Consider the following 21,737-nt stretch of genomic DNA (forward strand, 5'->3'; position numbering starts at 1 on the left):
GTAGAAAACTACTCCTTCATTCATTCTTGGTTATTGAGAACAATAAAAGTACAAAATAGAAGTGGAAATGGAAGTGCACAAGAAAATGTTATCATATTCAGGTTGGAATTGCAATCAAACACACATTGAAACCACTGCTAAAAATACAGTCAACCTTGCCCAACTTGAATCCAAAAGGAGTGCAGAACTCCTTCAACGTCCACGAATTTTGACTTACACAATAAAATTGACATTATATCCTCGTCTGGAGTAGAATTTTTCTTCAACTTTTCCAATTTTTCAACCCATGCAAGGTTGATTCAGGCAAGGTTGACTGTAATTACAATGTATTACAAATCCATTATGCATCACTATGTACTCTAAAAATGGAAACTTTCAAGCAATTTGTGCTATGTTAAGGTCAATGAAATTGCTGGGGGGGGGGATGGTGGTTGCTTAAGAACTTTGCTTTTTTTGTAATTAAATGCATTTTTTTTTTTTTTTTTTTTGTACAATTGTCAAATCTCCAAAAATGTTCACAATATTATCATTATTACTATTTTTTGTGTGCAATAAATAATAGAAGTGCAAAATTCAAGAAGAGTTCCATGCAGCAAGCTATCCCACAGTACAGGAATACTACATATCATTACAGGAGCATAATGCATCACACATGCTCTACTAACATGAGACACTGAACATGGGTACCCGTGGCATCTATTCTCTATATTGCACAGAACTATCACAGATGCCAATGCACACACATGATCAGATTTCTGCCATCTGACCAATGGCCATGGACAAACTGCCACAGCAATGATACATTTTTTTGTCTTGGTTTTTGTTTTTGTCTTAAATTACTTATGACATTTTGGTGATTACTGTATATACGTTGTACAGTAGGTGGGACATTTTGTTTTTGTCTTAAATTACTTATGACATTTTGGTGATTACTGTATATACGTTGTACAGTAGGTGGGACATATTGTAAAAGTGGATATTTTTGCGAGAGTAATTTTCTTGGCGCTCAGCCGTGTAAGATGAATCATGCGTGTTTTTAATTCTGCGGAATCAAGACATCCATTAGTGGAACTAATGACATGCAAAAATATTTTGCCTGTTTTTATTTTTGTGCTGGTTTTTGGTCGCATGAAATGTGCAAAAATTTCCCCACTGAAAATGTCCACTTTTACAGTAGATAAAGAAAGGGTCACACACGCACACACCTCCACACAAGGGCGTGTAAGCATTCAAATTCATCACACCACTATTAAGTTTTGCTTTGAGATGACTAAACTTTGTGACCAAGGCACCAGACAATCATTTCTGTCCCAGGCAGATCATGTATGTATGGATGCTGGAAATTATAATCTAGTACAAAATACATGAAACAATTGGAAAATTCACTCTTCGTAGTCATAAACTTAAAATCATTTGTTGCTGAAAGAAAAATTCCAGACCAGTTAAAAGGGAGTCACAAAAGAAAGAGTAAAATATGATACGCACAACAGTGAAAATATGTTCAACATTGGATCACAAGTAAGCAATTTATGAAATTTCAAAGATTCCCTAATTTTTGTACAGTAGTTCTCAAACAGTTGATATGAATATCGTCGCTGGGGCGACAAGACCTCGTATCTCAAAAATGTCAAATGTTCAGGAGAGCCAAAAAACATGGCGGCCAAAGCACTATACTGAATGGGATAGCCGTTCCTTTGACATGCCGTGGTGGCTTCATTTTGGGGGTAAGACAGCTGGGATTTGGACAGGACATCACTTAACCGATTATTTGACCACTAATGCAAAAAAGTCATTTTCACCAAAATTTGAGATACGAGGTCTTGTCACCCCAGCGACGATATGTAAATGAGTGAGCTGATGATGTCATCACCTCACAATTTTTCATTGATCATGAACACACACAAAAAAGGAGCAAAATTCAATTTTTTTTTTTTAAATCTAAAAGTATAAAACATAATATTCCCGATTGAAAAACTTCAAAATAATGACCAGTCAGGTATACGAGGAACTGAGACAAGGGCATAATCATGTTTGATCAAAAACTGGAAATTTCCTGATTTTATGTACATACTGCATGGCAATTTGTGAGGAGATGACATTCACTATCTCCATATTCATATTGACTGTTTGAGAACTGTTTCCTGAAAATTTGCAGAACTTCACAATTTCATAACTTCACATTAATTTCCATCTGATTTTGATCAAACTTTCACAGTTGTGCTTGTAAGATTTTATTCTTTCTTTTTAGACTAACGTTTATTTTTGTCCTGGCTTTCCCCTTTAAAATACAATGTAGTACAAAACTGACTGATCACATCACCTGCCTGATATGCCACAAAATGCAGGGTCCAGTTCATGATGAAATTCATGAACACCATATTCTATCCAATTGATTTAATTGTTGAGACATTAAATCATATCTTGTCTTCCTGGCAAGTTTGTGTAGCACTAACAGTCTATGCAATTGGAGGTAAAAGACTTATAACAGTATACATCGTATTGAAAGACATAATGTGAATCATCCTCATGGCTTTTACCAAAAATATTTCCCACTATTAAAGTGGATATAAGAGAACAGACATTTTGTTGACCTCAATCTTTCAAAGATCTTATTCTAACCTTAAAGCTTGAATCATAACCGATACTGTAGGCCTTGACTGCAGGAGAATTTCAGCTACAGCTTTAATACAAAAAAATATAACTTTTTCGACAGGCAAGAAATGGGTAGACAAAATTTTGCTCACTTAAAATGCACACTTTGGGCAAAAAGTTCAAATTGGCTATCAAAAAAGAAAAGAAAGAATGTAAGTCGCAGAGAAACTTCTATCAAAATGACAAAGATAACTGAAATTAAAGGTATGAATCAGAGAAAGCTCGGGAGAATAAAGGTGAGGGAAAGCTATGAATCATTGAATATCATATAACCATCTAAGACAGGTGCTCAAGGGTACCAATTGTACCTAAAATCACCTGTTTCAGTCATTGTGACAGTGATATACCTTGCGTAGTGTTACTCATCTGCTTAGTACAACTCCCCCCCCCCCCCCAAGACAAAAAGCCATGTAAGTCAATTTCTTGAAATTTGCTACAGATAATACTTCCCTTTCTCTAAAATATAGCGTATGGGCATCCTATTTTTGAAGTCTCTTGTAGCAGACTTCTAGAGAAGGTGCTCCATTTGAGAAAATGTGAAACGGGTTGCATCCCCATCTCTATGACACAGGAGTCGTCTTTAGGAGTTGGCTTCACAGTCACATAATCAGGACAGCCCTTTCACAGGTCCCACACAGCATGTCCTTATGAATGGCCCATTGGCATCTAAATGGTGATGTTTTTCTCGATATTTGCCTGAGAATCCACTCAAAATTTCAATGATCCATTAAAGGGGCATTCCAGACGATTTTCATAATTTCACATCATGTAGTACATGTACATAAATCAACAGCTCCATGTGTAGATTTGTGGAATTTATTGTGGTCCTTGAGCAGAGAAAAAATACTTTGAAAAACCTTAAACAAATTACACTGAACAATGATGATGACATAGGAGCCTCACATATTTCAAAAATGTAGCAGTGTAATTCGCATTACAATACTGCCAGTTTGCAAGTTCACCTGTGGATAATGTATGCATGCCTTCTTCTTTTGTTCTGCTTCCTTGAGCCCCAACTTGTGCATTCCTTTAGTGAGGCTGTCATGTCATCATCCTTGTTCATAGTGATTTGTTATAAATTTTGAAAACATTCTTTTTCCTCATCCCAATCACTATAAATTCTGAAACTCTGTACCCGGTATAACCAATATATAGTTGTTCATATGTAAAAGTCTGAAAATCATCTGGAGGTCTCCTTTAATTCGTTTCAATTCTGTCATTAAAAACTCTTCTCCCCTTCGGGTTCATTCTCTACAAATGCCTCAAGAAGAGCAAAATCTCTGAGTCTCAGTGGAGCAATAGTCCACATGGTCTGGCAAGCAGAAACTTGGCTGTCAAATTGCACTGGATATGCTTTCAAGACTGTGCAACCACAGATAAATCGGTGCATGCATAAAGATGAATTGAGACAAGACTGAGATATTGCAACTGATTGACAAATTGCTCTCCATCGATGTAAATAAGCACCAATTATTCAGTGTTTAAATAGTAACCATGATAAAAAGTACTGGGCATATACACTGTACACTCCGGCTGGATTCGAACCAATGATCTCCAGATCACCAGACAGGCGTCATATCCATTGGAGCACCAAGCTTCCACCCAATAGTCAGTGCTAGTTCTGCAGCATGCAGCAGATACTGCTTATCTATTCGAATTAGGGAAATATTAAGATAGATTGAGATGAGGTACATATTTCCAAACCGGTTGCCGCAAAAACTTGACGACGAATGCAGGACATGGGTGTAAACGTCAGATGGAAATGTCTTTGTCAGTGACGCTTTTGAATGGGGTGATCCCAGTAAACAGAGATTCACTCTCTTCACTGCTGCTCAAAGAGTCTGCACAGAGCGTCTGGCCCGGCGCAAAGAGCGTCTGGCCCGGCACAAAGGCAGAGTTTCGTTTCCACAGGGATGCGTCACTGTCCCCCGTGAGGTCACTGGCCGTGCCGAAATCGGAGCAAGCTGATGGCGGGTTTGCCGAAGCGTCAGTCGCCATCGAGAGTGTCACATCGAATGTTCTCGCACCAGCCAGAGTTTTGCCAGTTGATCTCCAAAGGGGGCTCCTCTCCGGCGAGACAGGCACCGTCTCTCCGAGCCAGTCAAAGGTATTGGGGCTGGTCGATCCTCCAGAGGATTTATCTCGTCCTGCAAGAGGCCTCCTGGGAGGAGGTTTCCTCTTTGATGTCCCACTGTCCGCAAGAAAGATGTCATCCAGGAACGACATGTTTTGCTCCTTCCGGAGTGGCGTCGAGTCTGGCATTTCAGATGCTTGTTTTCCACCGGAAGTTCGGGTGTGATCTGATTCTGGATTCCCACTACTGTGTCCAAATTGCGGTATTGTTTGAGGATCCTTGCCCTCACTTTCTTTGGCAATATGATGATTTCCTGAGAGGGTTCCTGAGCTCAACTCTGTTGTCCTATGAGGCAAATTCTTGCACTCATTATTTTTCCTCCTAGCAACATTCACTTCCTGGTCATGATCTATGTCATCTTGAGTTTCATCATCGAATAATTCCTGGTATACTTCGTGGCAAACCTTGCCCCGAGAAGCCTGCTTGCATTTTCTCGTCTTTGCACTTGCCATTTTGGCCCCAGCCTTCTTTTGTCTTTTGTTGCTCCATGTGCCACCCCCGACATCATCCTCACTGCTGGTGAGAACATCGTCGTCATGGTAACTCCTCCTTCCTCGCTGTTCATCATCGGAATATGAGTCATACACCAAACCCCTGGATGGCTTCCTCTCTCGTCGAGATGCTTGCCTTCTTCCTCTCCCTCTCCCTCCTCCTCCCGCTTCCCTCGCTCTCCTCTGAGCTCTTCCCTTCTCCTTCCCCGCATCGCTTTCCGATCTTTTCCTTGGTCGTTCCTTTCTCCTACCATCTTCCTTCTTCTTCCCCTTCTTCTTGCTCTCTGCCTGGCTGGCCTCCCTCTTCAAAGTGGGTGGCAAGGTGATGAACTCGTCAAAGTCAATGCTGTACTTTTTCCTGTAGTAAGTGAGCAGCAACTTAAGACACTCCTCCTCCGAACACTCCGTTATATGTCTTGCCAGGGATGTCATGCTGCCGAAGTTTAGTAGTTCTGACATGTCCCAGAACTGATCCCTGTTAAGAGATGCCAAAAACAACAACAAAAAAGTCAAGAAAAGATTGAGAAGTGTAAACCTCCACTATTTGACATATCTGACAAACTAATTTGCATGTGAGCTCTGCTTTTTACAGCAGAAATTTTTACGAGCCAATTTTTAACCCGTTGAGGACGAGTCCAGAGTATACTTGGGCAGGTATCTATGGGAAATGTGTGTCATAGCAAAATCAGCACATACTCAATGAGTTAAAGTGAGAAATTTTGACATTATTCTATTCACATTCATGCAGTTCATAAGAACAAATCCTCAGGGATGCTACAATAAAGTCCAAATCAATAATCAACTATCAATGTCTTATACAGCGGTACGGCCTAATATTGCCGCACAATCTTACCTCCTTGTGGCAGTTGGTGTCTGTCCAACCAGCAGACTGGAATCCCCTACCCGATAAACCGAGGAATCAGACCTTGTCCTGGTCCTAACAGAACTCTGCTCTCTCTTCAGTCTGGGTGCTGTCTCTCGAGTTGATTTTTGGCTTTCTGAACTCTCCTGCACAGGGTATGAATGCCAAAACATGAAACTTGACATGATGCATACTGTACATTTTGTGACAGGCAGTTGGAGGGACAGATACGATTCTGACCGCTGACGCCATGATAAGAATTAAATCATATGTTCCAGACAATGAAGTACTGTAAAACCAGAATTTCTTTTTGCGAATTTCACAAGGAGCCAAAATTTGTGAAGGTAAAATGCATGCAAAAGTTCTTCTATACACAATGCATTGCAAGCCAGTGGCAATTTGCAAAGGTTTCATGCTGCGATAAAGGCAGCCAGCTCCAATTCCCAAAAGTTTCATAGAGTGAACATTTCTTTTATTACTGATACCCAGGCGACTGGTTGTAGCTTGCTTGACTGCTGGTTTTCATGGATAGTCATTTCTTTCATTTTCTTTTCATATCTTTAGAATATCAGAGTGGGAGTTGCCACCTGTTGCTTGAATTTATCATAATACACCGGCAGCATTCTACTTGGCCAACCATCGTGGTATAGACAGGGTAATAATTACCTTCCACAATAAAGTTTGGAAACACACACAAACTTTTATGGAAGAGTACACAGTCAAGCCTGTATGTAATAGACCACTTGAAGCTGAACAGGATAAGCAGCCTTTATAGGGAAGTGGTTTTTGCACACAGGTGGTCACTAACATTGGTACAGGCAAATTTTCACACAGGAGATTTGCACATTCTTCTGCTGACTTTGAGGTGCAATGTAGAAAGACATGTTTCTGGTAATGTTGCTGCATTTTGCCTAAAACTATGTACATGCAGTTTGCTTGTAACTTTCCATCTTAATCAGTAGTATATAGTTTGTAAATTGTATACATTTTGTTAATGGTAGTGCATCTTCTCATCTCATCATGACTCATTCTTGGGATGGACCCACAAGATTATCACATATTTTTAACTTTACGATGATAGTGCTATCCTAATGCCAGAGTGTTTTCACACAGTGACTGCCCATCCTAATGGAGACTGAACAGTGCAGCATAAATTACTACATGCACCCCTGACAAATCAGCACATGTGAGAATAGTTTATCTTCTCTACTTTTTTTCTTTCTCCTTTGATCAGATGACTATTCTCAACAGGGGCGGAGCCAGAAATTCTGTAAAGGGGGGGGGGGGGGGATATTTCTGGTGCCACTTTCGGGTTTCATCAGTTTTAGCTCAATTTTTTTTAATTTCTTTTGTTTAAAATAACAAAAACAAAGGAGGGAGCACATCCGGTGTGCCCCCCCTCTGGATCCACCACTGCTCAATGTCCATCATGTCAAATACCAACAGTTCCAAAGCCAACCGGAAGAAAAACCAAATTTCACTCACCATCTCCAGAGTGGGTACCTGGCAGAAGGCCGGCTGCTGGGAGAACTGGCCCTCCTCGTAGACGTGCTGCTCGGCCACTCGGCTCACATGGTCCTCCACCCTACTGGCTCCTATCACCTTCTGGTTGGAATGAATGTAGGTCACCCCACACTTTTCTGGCCAAGTTTGGAGCGGAGAAGAGAGGAGAGATGGTACATACCAATGAATGTGGATGTGGAGAAGAATGATGAAAAAGTAAAGAAGCAAAAGGACATGGGGGAAAAAAAGACATAATTTGAGTTGTGGTATCGGGACAAAGATTTACATCTTTTATCTTATACAAGGGCAGATACCAAGTGATGGGAAATGAAATAGAGAGATAGACAAATACAAGAGGGAGGAGAGAGAAGGGAGAGATGGAAATATCTGCTCAATTTCATGATTAACCTGTTGAGGACGAGTCCCGAGTATACTCAGGTAGGTGTCTATGGGAAATGCGTGTTGTAGCAAAATCAGTCCGTCCTCAACGGGTTAAGTTACTGCCAGTATGTTTCAGATACAGTAAATAAAAGAGACATAGAATATATACATATCTATCTTTAAGCCAAAGTGTTGTTCAATTAAGCCATCAGAAAGATGAATGATACAAACTCTGCTCTACCATTATAATCACATGAAGAAAAAAAAATCACATGTAATGGACACTTGTTAACTTTTGACAGCACAATTGTCCTTCAGATCACACCTCCTTTATTTATTTTTGTACTATGTGGTCTGATGCAAGTTTTTAAAATGGTCCATAATGGTCCCTATACCCAATAGTTAAGTTGATAAAGGACTTTGCATTTATAGTCTTCACACGGTACAACCATTTTCTTTTCTTTTTCATTTTTTTTTGACAGAGGAGCTCAGTGGATGAGGCTTAATTTTAAGATTCCCAGTTCTGAGCCAATTGGAAGCTGCAGTACTGTCCCTACGCAAGTCATTTCATCCCCATAGTCCAGTCCTTCAAAGGGGGTTCAATGCTTTCCAGCATTCTATTCAAGGTCATATGGCCCGTTTCACGGTTAGGCGCCACTTTTAATTTTTTTTCAGTTTTCAGTCTACTACACAGAATAAGAGCAGATTCATGAAATGTTTTGCTATGCATATGTTAGACCCCCATGGGGTCTACCTCCCATAGCATAACGAAAATGTAACTCCAAAGCATTTGCTCACAGTGAAGCAAGATGTGCCCAAATCTGACCTACTGGGTGTCAACCTGGCCAACATCCCTTTTTTGCAAACTTTGCCATTCTTTAACATATCTGGCTTTGAGTTAACTAAACATATTTATGTGTAGTGAATGAGTGGCCATAATGAATCATATCAGAGTCAAAAAGTTTCAACTCCTTTTTGATTATTTTTTTCCACCCCAAAATTCTTTGGTGGATGTGACATTGTCCGTTCACATTTAAGCATCTGCTTATATGGGTTGTGTAAGTAAGAAAACAAAGGCAAGTCTCAGGAAAATAATGTAAAAGTGAAGTATAGCTTTGTATGAGTAACTGTAGAAAGTTTGTTTGTGCTTCAGTTCCATCTGATGAAATGACAGTAATATGAAAACAAAATTTAAATGTCCGTTCACATTTTTGTCACATCCACCAAAATTTTATATAACTACAGTGAAACCCCGTTATAACGAGGTCCGTGGGACCGGCGATATTACCTCGTTATAACCGGTACCTCGTTATAACCGTACGCATCAAAAACAAAGAAAAACATAAGCACGACATCGGAATATACCCACCCTTTGCGTTGTTATTACACAATTATGGATCATTATTATTGAGATAATAAAGGGAAATTATTTGTGAATTAGACGGAAAAGTAGATGTTGAAATGAGATAATTCTTTATTGTAATTCTTGTTTGTTAATTTTTCCTAACACCAGCGCAAATAGAGTAAAATACAGGCGTTGTTTACCATAACTTGCGAGGTATTTTAACGCTGTTGATGCCCAGCGGGAATGTGATGATTTCATGAATCATTTCGGCTGTAATCTTATACAATATAATCTTATGATCGTTGCGCTCGAAGGGATTAAAAATGCGTTCTTTATTTTCTTCCGAAAATTTCTTCGCGTTTTGTACATCCGTTCTTGAAAAATATGCGACAGGATTGAATGTGGAAGGTTACGTTGTGATCCTTTTTACGCAAATCTGTACCTCATAGACCATTCTGAAAGAAAGAAAAATCTTCATTGTGAAATGCAGTGCTAAAATTGTGATAATGAACAAACCCAGATCTATTCAAACCAATAAATACGTTTGTTTCTAGGTTAACATGCTTATTCAACTATTTTTTACGCTACTGTCACCTGGCGAGATCGCGATAATTTCAGAGTAACATACATGCGTTATTTACCGTTAATTTGAGAGGTATTTTACGCTGTTGGAGCCCAGCGGGAATTCGATAATTTCATGAATCATTTCGGCTGTAAAACACAATGTATGATCGTTGCGTCCGACAGGATTAAAAATGCGTTCTTTATTTCTTTCGAAAATCTCTTCGCGTTTTGTACATCCTTGAACTGTTAAATGCGTTTATTTCTTTTTCCGAACACCGATTAAGTAGGTTAATATGCGTTATTCAACTATTTTTACGCTACTGTCACCCGGCGAGATCGCGATGATTTCATTAATTATTTCGGCTTTAATCATACACACTCATATTTAAATTATCATTTGTTAATGATAATGAACAAATCCAGATCTATTCAAATTAATAAATGCGTTTGTTTCTTTTTCTGAACACCGATTAAGTAGGTTAACATGCGTTATTCAACTATTTTTACGCTACTGTCACCCGACGAGATCGCGATGATTTCATTAATTATTTCGGCTTTAATCATACACACTCATATTTAAATTATCATTTGTTAATGATAATGAACAAATCCAGATCTATTCAAATTAATAAATGCGTTCGTTTCTTTTTCTGAACACCGATTAAGGAGGTTAACATGCGCTATTCAACTATTTTACGCTACTGTCACCCGACGGGATCGCGATGATTTCATTAATTATTTCGGCTTTAATCATCCACACTCATATTTGCTAAGCAGCAAAAGAACTGGAAGTCGGAACTAAAAATGGAAAGGATATAATAATGAGTTGCACACGCATTCCAATTGTCCATTTTTGGCCACAAGTGTCGCTACGTGAAAAGTTTTTGAATGCGTTATCTTTTTTATTTCTCGTTGCGGTGTGGTCTGCCCTAATATCACGCACGCGTGTCTCGCGGAAAAGAAAATCGAATGATTATGTTTAATGATTTAGTAGGAACATCGGAAGACATTCCTGTGTATTATCGCGTGATTTAGAAGAAAACATGGAAGGAACGGTTCTCTGCAAAACGGAAAAAGACGTGGATAGCGTGATTTCGGTTTTCAGGGTTTCGTTTGTCGCGTGTTTGAAAGCGGCAATTTAGTCAAGAAATGGAACCTCGTTATATCCGATCAAATTGCTTATGTTTTTCTTTATCATGATGCATCGAAATTGTCCTCGTTATAACCGGAATCTCGTTATAACCGAACTCGTTATAACCGATTCGTTCTGCCATAGGTTTACACGCAAAGGAAAACGGGACCGACGCGATTACCTCGTTATAAGCGGTTCCTCGTTATAACCGAACTCGTTATAACGGGGTTTCACTGTATAACTTGTTAATGGTTTAGCTTATTTCTAAAATTTTTACATAAATCAATGATACACAGTTGGGTGTCCATCCCTCCAAAACAATCCAGCATTTGAAATTCAAATGCTTTTTTTATGTCAAATAACATGGTGTCCGTTCACACATGTCACATCCACCAGCCTTTCTTGTCAGAAACACATTTTGGTGTGCATCTCATTAAATACTGGCCTGATTGACTGTGAATCTTCAGACATTTTAGACTCTGTACTAAGCTTACAAATGCCATTGATACGGACATTGCTATGAAACTAACAATTTTAAAAACTTTGAGAATGCTTGAAATGCCCTGGTGGATGTGACATTTCCGGATGTGAACGGACATTTCAATGAATATTAAGTAAAATCTAGGGACAACTTATTTTTTGGGACAAAGTATGTTTAGATCTTTAAAAGTATGTCATTACCAAGATATCTAGATATCAGACACCCACTTTAACATCATATTCACCTTAATTTTACATTGAAATACTTATTCACAGTGAGGATGTAGCATGATCCTGTCACTTTACCTGTGAAAGCTGATGTTCTACATATTTTAATCAATTTTCCAGATGATTAATCTCATAAAGGCAAAAGAATGTAAATGTTATTTAATTACATTAATTGAACCTTTGCTGCACCATGTATTTGATATGTTTAATAATGATTAAATATATGGTGGATGTGACATTTTGGGGTGTGAACGGACACAGAGTGTATCTCCCAAATGGATAGCATTTTTCAGCATTAGTTCCCCAATGCGCTACCCTGCAACAAGACTTGAACACAGTGTGAAATGATCCACAACCATTGGCATAGTTAACTAAGATTGGAGGGGTGAAAAAAAATAAATTGGTTTGTAAATTATTTTACTGCAACTGATCGAACAATAGCCTCCAACATATCATAAACACTGGTTATGCAGTGTTTTAGTAGTCGCCATGACAAAATCATGGGCATTCAACTTGGGTTAGATTCCAACCAACTATCTCCTAATTTACTGGTCTTGGTTACTAGACAGGCTAAGTCCATAGGGGCTAAGTATCCACCAGACTACCAAGCTTCTGCCCCACAGTACAGGTTCTTATCCTATATAGCAACAGGTAGGGAAAAGTGGGTTAAAACTGATCTCCTAACCTTGGCTAATCCCATCTCTGCAATAAGTATACAAGTATGTCCCAAGATTTTTCTGTAGTAACACAGGATAGGATCTGGTTGAAGTTAAAGAGGCCCCCAGTGGTTTTCTTCAGAATCCTTACTTTTCCTGAAAAACGTTAATGATTTTTTTTTTTTTTTTTTTTTTTGGGGGGGGGGGGGGGGAGGTCATTTCTTTTGCTAGTCAGGTAAAACGAATGCAGGTGCATGGGCAAACTGGACCACTGTGGCATATCAATACCCTTATTGCAGATCAGATTAATTTTGTGTTCAACGTCCATACTGTCGGTTTTTAATAATGAAACAATCAGATTTTGGTAACAGAAGTGATAATCTAGTTAAATGCCTTTGATATATATATATATATATATATATATATATATATATATATATATATATATATTTTTTTTTTTTTTTTTTTTTTTTTTTTTGGGGGGGGGGGAGATATAATTGGTATTTGCACACACAACCCTATAAAGACATGACCAACAAGAAGGAAACAACCTTTGGTAAATACTGCATGCCCAGTGCCCCCTGCTGAAACAGCCTCATAAAGCCAAAAAAGTGAAATAAGACTTGTTATTAAAAACATGAAAAAAATGAACAGTCATTAGCAAACAATGGCTCATATTGGTGATGACATACAAGTAGAAGAGGTGGAAGGGTGGCATACTACAAAGGAGGAGATAATGTGTTTTTTTTTTCAGAGCACAATTGTATTTCAGTTTGTCAATAAGTATGAAAGTTGATCCTGTGAGTTCACATGTTCACAAACTAAGGCAAATTAGAAATGTGATTTTTACCTGACATGACAAAGTTTCTTGGGGAATCCTGGTAGGTGACGTATCGGAGCGTTAGTGTAGCTTTTGCCTGTACTATAGATTTCCAATGCATGTAATGAAAACAGGGCCATGACCGCATAATCTGCATTTTATCTATTATAATTAGGATTATAGATAGGATTGGTCCTTATACTACATGTAGGTTTTCACTTCTAGGTTCATCACAGGCAGAAACTAACTTAAAGTACGGTAAGACTAAGACTCACAGTACTTGTAGGCCTACCTTTTCCTTTTGATTCTATGGGAAACACTTACAGCAAGATTTTGCATATATTTGGGATTCTGATCACAACAAAATGTCACATCCACCACATCGGATATCATTAACTGTGAAAAAAAAAAAAAAAAAAACTTGAATGCATAGTTGCTCTAATGAAAACACTATGATTTGGCTGGTTAATGAATAAGGATGCCACAATTGCACATCAATTGCAGGTAAAAAAAAAAAAAAAAAATCCGTTTACATCTGATTTTGTCACATCCACAAGGAGCTTCTTGCATTCATACATTGTAACTTGAAAATATGTGGACCCTTGTGTGCAGTGATTTGTGTTAAAAAAATATGACTGTTCTACACTGTATGTGGTTCTTGCAAACAGAGTAGGCCCTACTACTTAGCAATTACCAGTTGATGATAAAGATGAATATTTGGAATTCTGTTCTAAATTTCAGCATCACGTCCACCATGTTGGATCCAATTTACTCTGAAAAACATTCAGAGTCCAATGAACATAGTGTTCATGTTGTCAGCTAAAAAAAAAAACAACCTTATACATGTACTTTGATCGTACAGTGTATGTAAGCTGATAAAAATTTCAATATTGGTTTGAACTATAACTATCAAGTATAAATTTGAGAAGATTGAAAATGTCCGTTCACATCTTCAATCCGTCACATCCGCCACATGGGATTTCAGGCATCCATAACTTTTACAGCACATGAGGCCTTATCAGCAGTGAGTTGTGAATTTATAGAATATAGTATTCTCGGTGGTTTTGCATGCAAAATCATTTGTTTTATGCAAGGTGTGTACAAAACAAAATACCAAGGAAATTGGTGTTCCGTTCACATGTCACATCCACCACTATTGGCTATTACTGATGTCATTTATGCTGGAAACAAAACTTTCTTGTGAAACATAATTTGTTTCTTAGTGTGAACTGACTTGTGCTGACTATTCTTTGGGAAATCATTTGCCTTATTTCTGTTGTTTATTGGTCAAGGTGTAAAATGTCCGTTCACATCTGTTTCTTGTCACATCCACCATATCTTCCAGCTGAAATTTTAAATGTAAAAAGATGGACACTCACAATGTTAGTATTAAGTGTGTGTATGTGCCCCAACATAAGTATTATCTCCATGAAATATTACACATCCTGAATGAGGAAGTGTAAAACAAGAGAAACTTTTTGAAGTCATATACTCTATTTTACACTATATTTTTCCTTCAAAGTGGTACAATTTTCCAATAAATCCAAATAAGAACACAAAATTTAGCACCAAGTTTGCTTAAATATCACTTAATCATGTTACAGTTTCAAATTACCTGTTGGACACATAGTGCTTCAGCTCTGTCCATGAAATTGTAGCACTATCTTTCAGCAAAATTACCTTCATCTCCAATAGAATCATTCATGGTATCAAATATTGCAATAATAATTAAGCTCAGGCATTACATTTTCCATTAAATTCACATTCTTAGGAATAAGAAATCATGACATTCCATCTCTGAAAGACAACTTGAAATTTTGACACCTAGGTTGACAAAAAGTGGCGCCTAACTGTGAAACGGGCCATATATCCATTTCGCAAAATTCACAAAAATTTTGTATGGTTGAAGAATAACGTCTCCCAATATCACTCTATTATTCTGAGGAAAGGTCTAAATGACCTGCCTCTACAATATTACCAGCTTATGGAAGGAATCTAATTTTCAGGTTTGCAAAAGGGACACATGAACTTTAATTAGTTTTAACTATCATGCTAAATTTAGGTTCTTCATAAACAAAATATCTATACATGGTTTATTATGCAGTTTGAAGCAAGCACATCAATAAAACAGACAATGCCACCCACTAAAGATGTCATCTGCAGTCGTTAAACTCCCAGGAGCACTGTCTTCCGTTTCCATGGCAACAGGCAAATCTCCATGTCCATTTTCCTCTCCTTCATCACTGCTTCTTTCTGTACGTCGTGACTCCTTTGGTGGTTGTCGCGGTCTTCTCGAGTTGTTACTATCTTGTCCAGTTGACACTTTTTTCAGCCCTTGACCTTTGACCTTCTGAACAGGTAGTCCATTCCTCCCTCGAATGGCTTTTCCACGATTCAGTCTTCTTAATTCCTGCTGCCATTCATTGTTAGGACTCTTCTTCTTCTCCTCATCCTTCTCTTCCTTTTCTTCCTCCTCCTCCTCCTCCTGCTCACTGTCATCGAAGTCATCAATTCGCTCATCTTCAGCTTCATCATCGTCATCTACCAATGATAACGAAGAGCACGGCACAGAAGATACAAGATGAATGATAGGAACTTGAAATCATTCTGCAACAGCAGAGTGCGAACTAATTCTCTTTATGCAACTTTCAATCCTTAAAAAATGTCTTTCTTGAAAACTGTTTGAGGGAGACTAGAACCAAAACATATATCAACTTGAATGAAAGTATGTTAACAACAGAGCAGTGCACTGAACAACGCTTGACACATAATTCTACTGATATAACAATAACCGCTGGTATCATAGACCAATATCTGCACATGTACATCCTGTACTCTATTGATTTATGTGATTTATTAAAAGATTTCATTGATCTAGAAATATCCAGTCATCCTGATATCACAATTTCTAATAAATACAAGGGAGGTCACTAGTGGACTTGCTGCTCTGAATTGGCTTTGTTTTTCATGATGTCAAATACCATTATTATTCATTCTTATGCATTCTTTTTGGAGGATGTACTCGACTGCTGAAAAAATGGTTCATGGCTGAAGATGCTTCAGATGTCTCACCATTGCCATGTATCTCTTTTGTGCTTCCATTCTCATCAGCATCATCATTGTCACAGATCACATCTAGCTCAGAGCCCATTCCATGGATGTCGTCATCACTTCCAGTGTCATCTCTGATGTCCTCATCATCTCGCAATAGCTAAGACGAGAGAAGAAATGACAGAAATTATCATTACCATCTTTATGATTCCATCACCACCACTACCACCAACACCACCACCACCATCATCATCACATGTACCTTCATTGACATCATTTTCTTATCATCATTCCAAATGTCATCATCATAATCATCACCATCATCACCATCATCATTACATGATCATGATCATCACATCATCATCAGTACCATCATCTTCATTGTCAACATCCTCATCATTCTCCATCTCATCATCATGTCTTCATTACCATCATCATCTTCGTCATCATCATCATCGTCATCATCGTCATCATCGTCATCATCGTCATCATCATCATCATCGCTATGTTCAGAGACTCCAACCCAAAGCACCTTCTGATCTGGAGATTCTCCCGCCTGAAACCCCTAGCAAACGGGAGACTCCAACTTGATGTGTGCGAAGCGCGAAGTTCCTAGGGTTCTAGATGCTCTCTTGTGCTATCTACGGCAAAGGCTTATTTTTTCAACATACGATAGAAATAAGTAAGAAATCCCTTCCAACGGGAGACAAAGAGCCAGGGCGGGAGAAATTAGATCTCAAACGGGAGAACGGGAGATTTTGCAAAAATGGGTTTTCGGCGGGAGATCTCCCGTCGAAAACGGGAGAGTTGGAGTCTTTGTATGTTATCACTGTCACCATTGTCAATACAATCAACATCACTGTCAGATTCTGGCAGAAATGTCCAGCAGAAACGTCTGGCAGAAAGTCAATTCATACCTCATCACATGTTCCGTCCTCTGCTTTCTTGACGTCTGCCGGTGGCTTGTACTTGGCCATTGATAACCCCATCTCTGTCTTCTCTTCCCTCTACAGAAATAAACGTAATCACTAGTGACAGTGGTTTGTGGAGACTGCATGGTTATGATACAGGAGTGGAAATATAATGAGAGTCATACATTTATATCATCACAGCAAAGGTTCTCCAACATAAAACCACAAGACATATTTCAAGATCATATACAATGTATGTAAAAGCTTTTACATGTCAATTCAAACATTTTTATCAATCTGAATATAGGCATTAATCGTAATACAATGCATATGAATGATTTTGGGTGTGTTTGTGATGAAACTATGAGTTGATGTGTTGATAGGCATAAATATGTGTGTGTTTATGACATTACAAGTACTGCTACCCACATTGAACAGCTCATTTGGAAGTCCACTGGGTAAAAGGTATAAAAGAAGACCCCACTAAAAATTCAGACTGGATTTGATATGATTGTCATTTGCTTAAAACAAGACAAATAATTGAAAACGAAATTAGAATATTTACATCAGTGGGAATATAGTTCTGCGCAATATGGTTGAATGGAAGAAAACATAAAAAAAACTCAAAACAAGCAAACTAACTAACTAAAAACAAACTAACAAAACAAACAAACAAACAAACAAACAACTTCCATGGTTACTACAGAGGAAACTCTGAAGTGGTAAGGTTTAATTCTCCCACCTGAATGACACTCTCAGTGAGGCACACATTGTCCGTTCTGAACTTGAAGAGGTTCTGGAGGCCAAAGATCTCACCCTGCTGCTCCTTGTCGCCTGCCACTGCCGTGAAGTACCGCTTGGCATTCTCTGTCGTCATGGCAACACTGGCAAGTTGCTGAGAGGGAGAGATATGGTGGGAAGATGCTGACATGTTAAGACAAAAAAAAAAAGGCTTCTTTGCTTCTTGAGGACGGACAGGTGTCAAAATAAGGGGCTGAGTGATTGGTGATGACCGTACCAGGGCAATTACCCCCCCCCCCCCCCCCCCCCCCCCCCGAGGACAATTATCCCCACCCCAGCTAAATACTAGTTAGTGATAAGGTTAGAGTAAAGATTAGGGTTGGGGTTAGGTTTAGGGAAAGAGGTTGGGTTAGGATTAGGATCAGGTTGAGGAATAGGATGAGGGTTAGGGTCAAGGGAAGGGTCTGGGTTAATTGCCCAGGGGGTAATTGCCCTAGACCCGGTAATGACACTGGAACCGACTCTCTACGGAATATCACAATTAAGGGATTTCTATACAAAGTTTCGAGTAAATTTCAATTTAGGGGAGCCTCGACGACAATGCTTTTACTGTATACGCCGAATATTTCGCGAGGTTTTTATTTTCGCGAATTTCGCGAGTCAGGTGTTATTCGCGAAATTAAAGACACGCAAAAATATTGACTCTGATCCTGAGGTGAATATGACGTTACGCGTGTACACTTCTCCGTTCAGTACAGGCCTCCACAATAGTGAATTTAACCACTCGCGACATCGTCGGGTATTCCCGATTCGCGAAAATTTAGACTCGCGAAATATATGGTGTATACAGTATTCCTACTGACCAATATATACCTGTTTGTAGACCTGTCTGAGGTACATATTCTCCTCGATGGACCCACGGGACACCAGCCGGTAGACTCGGACATCCCGGTGCTGACCGATGCGATAGGCCCTGTCCTGGGCCTGGAGGTCGTGAGTCGGGTTCCAGTTGGGGTCGAAGACGATGACCACATTGGCACCGGTCAAGTTCAGGCCCAGACCACCTGCCCTTTGTGGCAAGACAGGTCATAAGCCAAACACAAGATATGAGGCAAGGGCTCTGTTTTGCTGGAAGTTTAAAACTACGGAAGGCATGTAAAAAGATGGCCAAAACCATCACTCTGTGCCGCAAAAGTTTGCAATTATTGTAACACACAATGGTTACTTAGCCTTTTTGTGAAACGAGGTGAAAGATACATTAAGTTTTTGTAACTCTATTAAGTTCAAGAAGAAAGTATTTGATAACCTTCTGTTATAAGAAATTTATTTCCTAATGAGGCTCTGTCACGTCTCTTGAAAAAAATGTTCTCCTTCAAATACCCCAAAAAAATCATTGATGAAGTTACTAGAAGAGGTTACCATATGACAACAGCCTCTTCCACAGCCGCTCAACCACCAAGTGGATGCTACATGAATTCACATTGTCATAAAATATGGGTGAAGGAATTTCACCCTAACCTTTCTTTCCCCAATCCCCAGCAATTTCACCTACCCCAACCGGCTTTCCATGATGCATGCATTCTAAAGTTCACTTTGTGGAGACAAGATCGAAGACACACCTTGACCCCTTGACCCCTACACTCCTCAAACCTATTTGTTCATAATCATGGCAGCCTACCCTAACCTCCTTGAAATATGATGTGAGAGGAAACACATCCCAAAATCATCCCAAGGATTGGGTAAATAAATCCTTCTGCCTTAAAGATCAACCCAATGGTGCAATGTGAACTAACTCTGAGTCAGTAGAGGGGTGGAGATTAGACCCCCTCCCCCCCCCCCAAAAAAAAAAAAAAAAAAAAAACTTCATAAAACTGATCCCCTTGACACTAATCAAATTCACTTATTAAATGCCCTAATCAGATTCAATGAATTCAAAAATCAAATTCACTTTTGAGTTGGAAGTAGGAAGGGGACTTGATTTATAAAACAGAAACACTTTTCCCCCTTAAACTTTTGAGTTCTCTGTGCTCTCTGAATTCTGTGCATTAGGCCAGAATGAGGGAGTGATTTGACCCCATAAACTCCTTTCCTTTCAAATCATCACCCTCTTGGTGCTACATGAACTCACTTTGTCGAGATGAGGAAGAGGAAGATGTCTGGAGTCCGGTTGAATTCCCGGACATAACTCTGCCTGTCCTGGGCCGGCGTTTTACCGTCCAGCCTGCGATAGGTGTAGTGTGTCGTCTTCAAGTACATCTCCAGAACATCTAGGAGCTTTGGTCAGACAAAGGCACATGATTGTGAAATCAGGTGTCATAATTCATACAAATTTTCATATTTCCTTAAATGATTATTATATGTAAACTTTCAATGTTTTTTTTTTTTTTTTTTTTAAACTGGAAAACTTTGATGAGCTCATTATTCTCCATTTCCAAAGTCATCCTTGAGTGATGCATTTCCATATACACCATCCAATCTTTCAGTTGAAATGTATCAAAACACATGGGAACAAGACTAGCAATATTTGTTCATTACTTATAAAAAAAAAACCTGTCAAGTTCTACATCAGCATAAAATTTTGTCTGTGAAAACTTCATAGATCATGGCCTCAACTGCTGACAAATGAAGGCCAAAAACATTGGTACAATCTGGATGATGGCATAAATTTCTACCATAAAAGGAAGTAAACAAACTCCAATACTGCTCAATGTTTTGAACAAAGACACCACCTCCAATGCAATATTGAACTTCTATGCATGACTAATGTCAAAAGTGTCACTAAGAAGCAGAGATGAACCCTTTAAATCGACATTACTTAGTGATAAGTGCATTGTTTTGAACAAAGACACCACCTCCAATGCAATATTGAACTTCTATGCATGACTAATGTCAAAAGTGTCACTAAGAAGCAGAGATGAACCCTTTAAATCTACATTACTTAGTGATAAGCGCATTGTTTTGGAGGACACTAGTTCTTGTACTCATAGAGTCAGTGAGAATCACTCTGGAGCCATTACCCTTGTGTAGCTGGAGAAGAGGAGGACTTTGCTGTCTTCTTTCTTGAAGAGAACCAGGAGTTTGTCGAGAACCTGAAAGAACAAAGAAATATGCATACAAGGCCCTCGCAAGAACTCACACTGCCACTTGGATATTTCACAGGAAAAACACACCAAATGCAATTTGTTTACACATTTTGATTTAGAAACTATGATTCTCTTTAAAGGCAAAATATGAAACTGAAGGACGGGATATTGAAAATTTCATTTAGTTGGAGGTCTGAGTACCCATGCGTATAAAACCTTATTTGATATGTCAAACTTTGAGTAATTTCTTGTTGTTTTATTTTCAATGTTCCCTTCCTTCTTGTTTGAATAAACACCCTAATCTAAGGGTATAAAACATACGAGTTCTTTTTATCATTTTCATGTGAAAACCTACTGCATCTTTCCTCTGAAAAAAAAAATACAGTGCATTCTATAATAATTATATTTCTATATCATTTGTATGTAACACTGAAAAAAAGCATTCACAGAACAATGATCAATATACAGGGATCTCGCCAGCGTATATCACCCTTGTCGGCGCCGACAAGCGTGCGGTTTGAAGAAACAATTGCCGACAAGGGTAAAACTTGCCGACAAGGGTAACACCACGCGTGAACTTGCCGACAAGGGTAACACCACGCGTGAACTTGCTTGACGAGCTAAGTTCGGACCAATTTCTCGCCTTTTTTACTCTTTATTATCTGGCTAGAAAAGTAGCTAGATGTCGAAAGGAGCAGCAGTT

At 38.8% G+C, this 21,737-nt stretch overlaps 1 protein-coding gene across 1 annotated transcript in view; it reads right to left on the reverse strand.

Moving 5' to 3' along the window:
* Positions 1–4,404: 4,404 nt before the first annotated feature.
* Positions 4,405–21,737, reverse strand: part of LOC140237152 (uncharacterized) — a 43,393-nt gene continuing 26,060 nt past the window's right edge. Inside the window, exons 17-26 of the mRNA XM_072317094.1 lie at positions 20,969–21,040; positions 20,080–20,225; positions 18,825–19,020; positions 17,953–18,105; positions 17,217–17,306; positions 16,321–16,459; positions 15,394–15,789; positions 7,625–7,779; positions 6,131–6,285; positions 4,405–5,752 (exon numbers count right to left, since the gene is read on the reverse strand). Of these exons, the coding sequence (XP_072173195.1) occupies positions 4,405–5,752; positions 6,131–6,285; positions 7,625–7,779; positions 15,394–15,789; positions 16,321–16,459; positions 17,217–17,306; positions 17,953–18,105; positions 18,825–19,020; positions 20,080–20,225; positions 20,969–21,040 (2,850 nt within the window). The remainder of the gene's footprint in view (positions 5,753–6,130; positions 6,286–7,624; positions 7,780–15,393; positions 15,790–16,320; positions 16,460–17,216; positions 17,307–17,952; positions 18,106–18,824; positions 19,021–20,079; positions 20,226–20,968; positions 21,041–21,737) is intronic.

This window comes from Diadema setosum, chromosome 13, assembly GCF_964275005.1.
Source record: "Diadema setosum chromosome 13, eeDiaSeto1, whole genome shotgun sequence".
Classification (NCBI taxonomy): domain Eukaryota; kingdom Metazoa; phylum Echinodermata; class Echinoidea; order Diadematoida; family Diadematidae; genus Diadema; species Diadema setosum.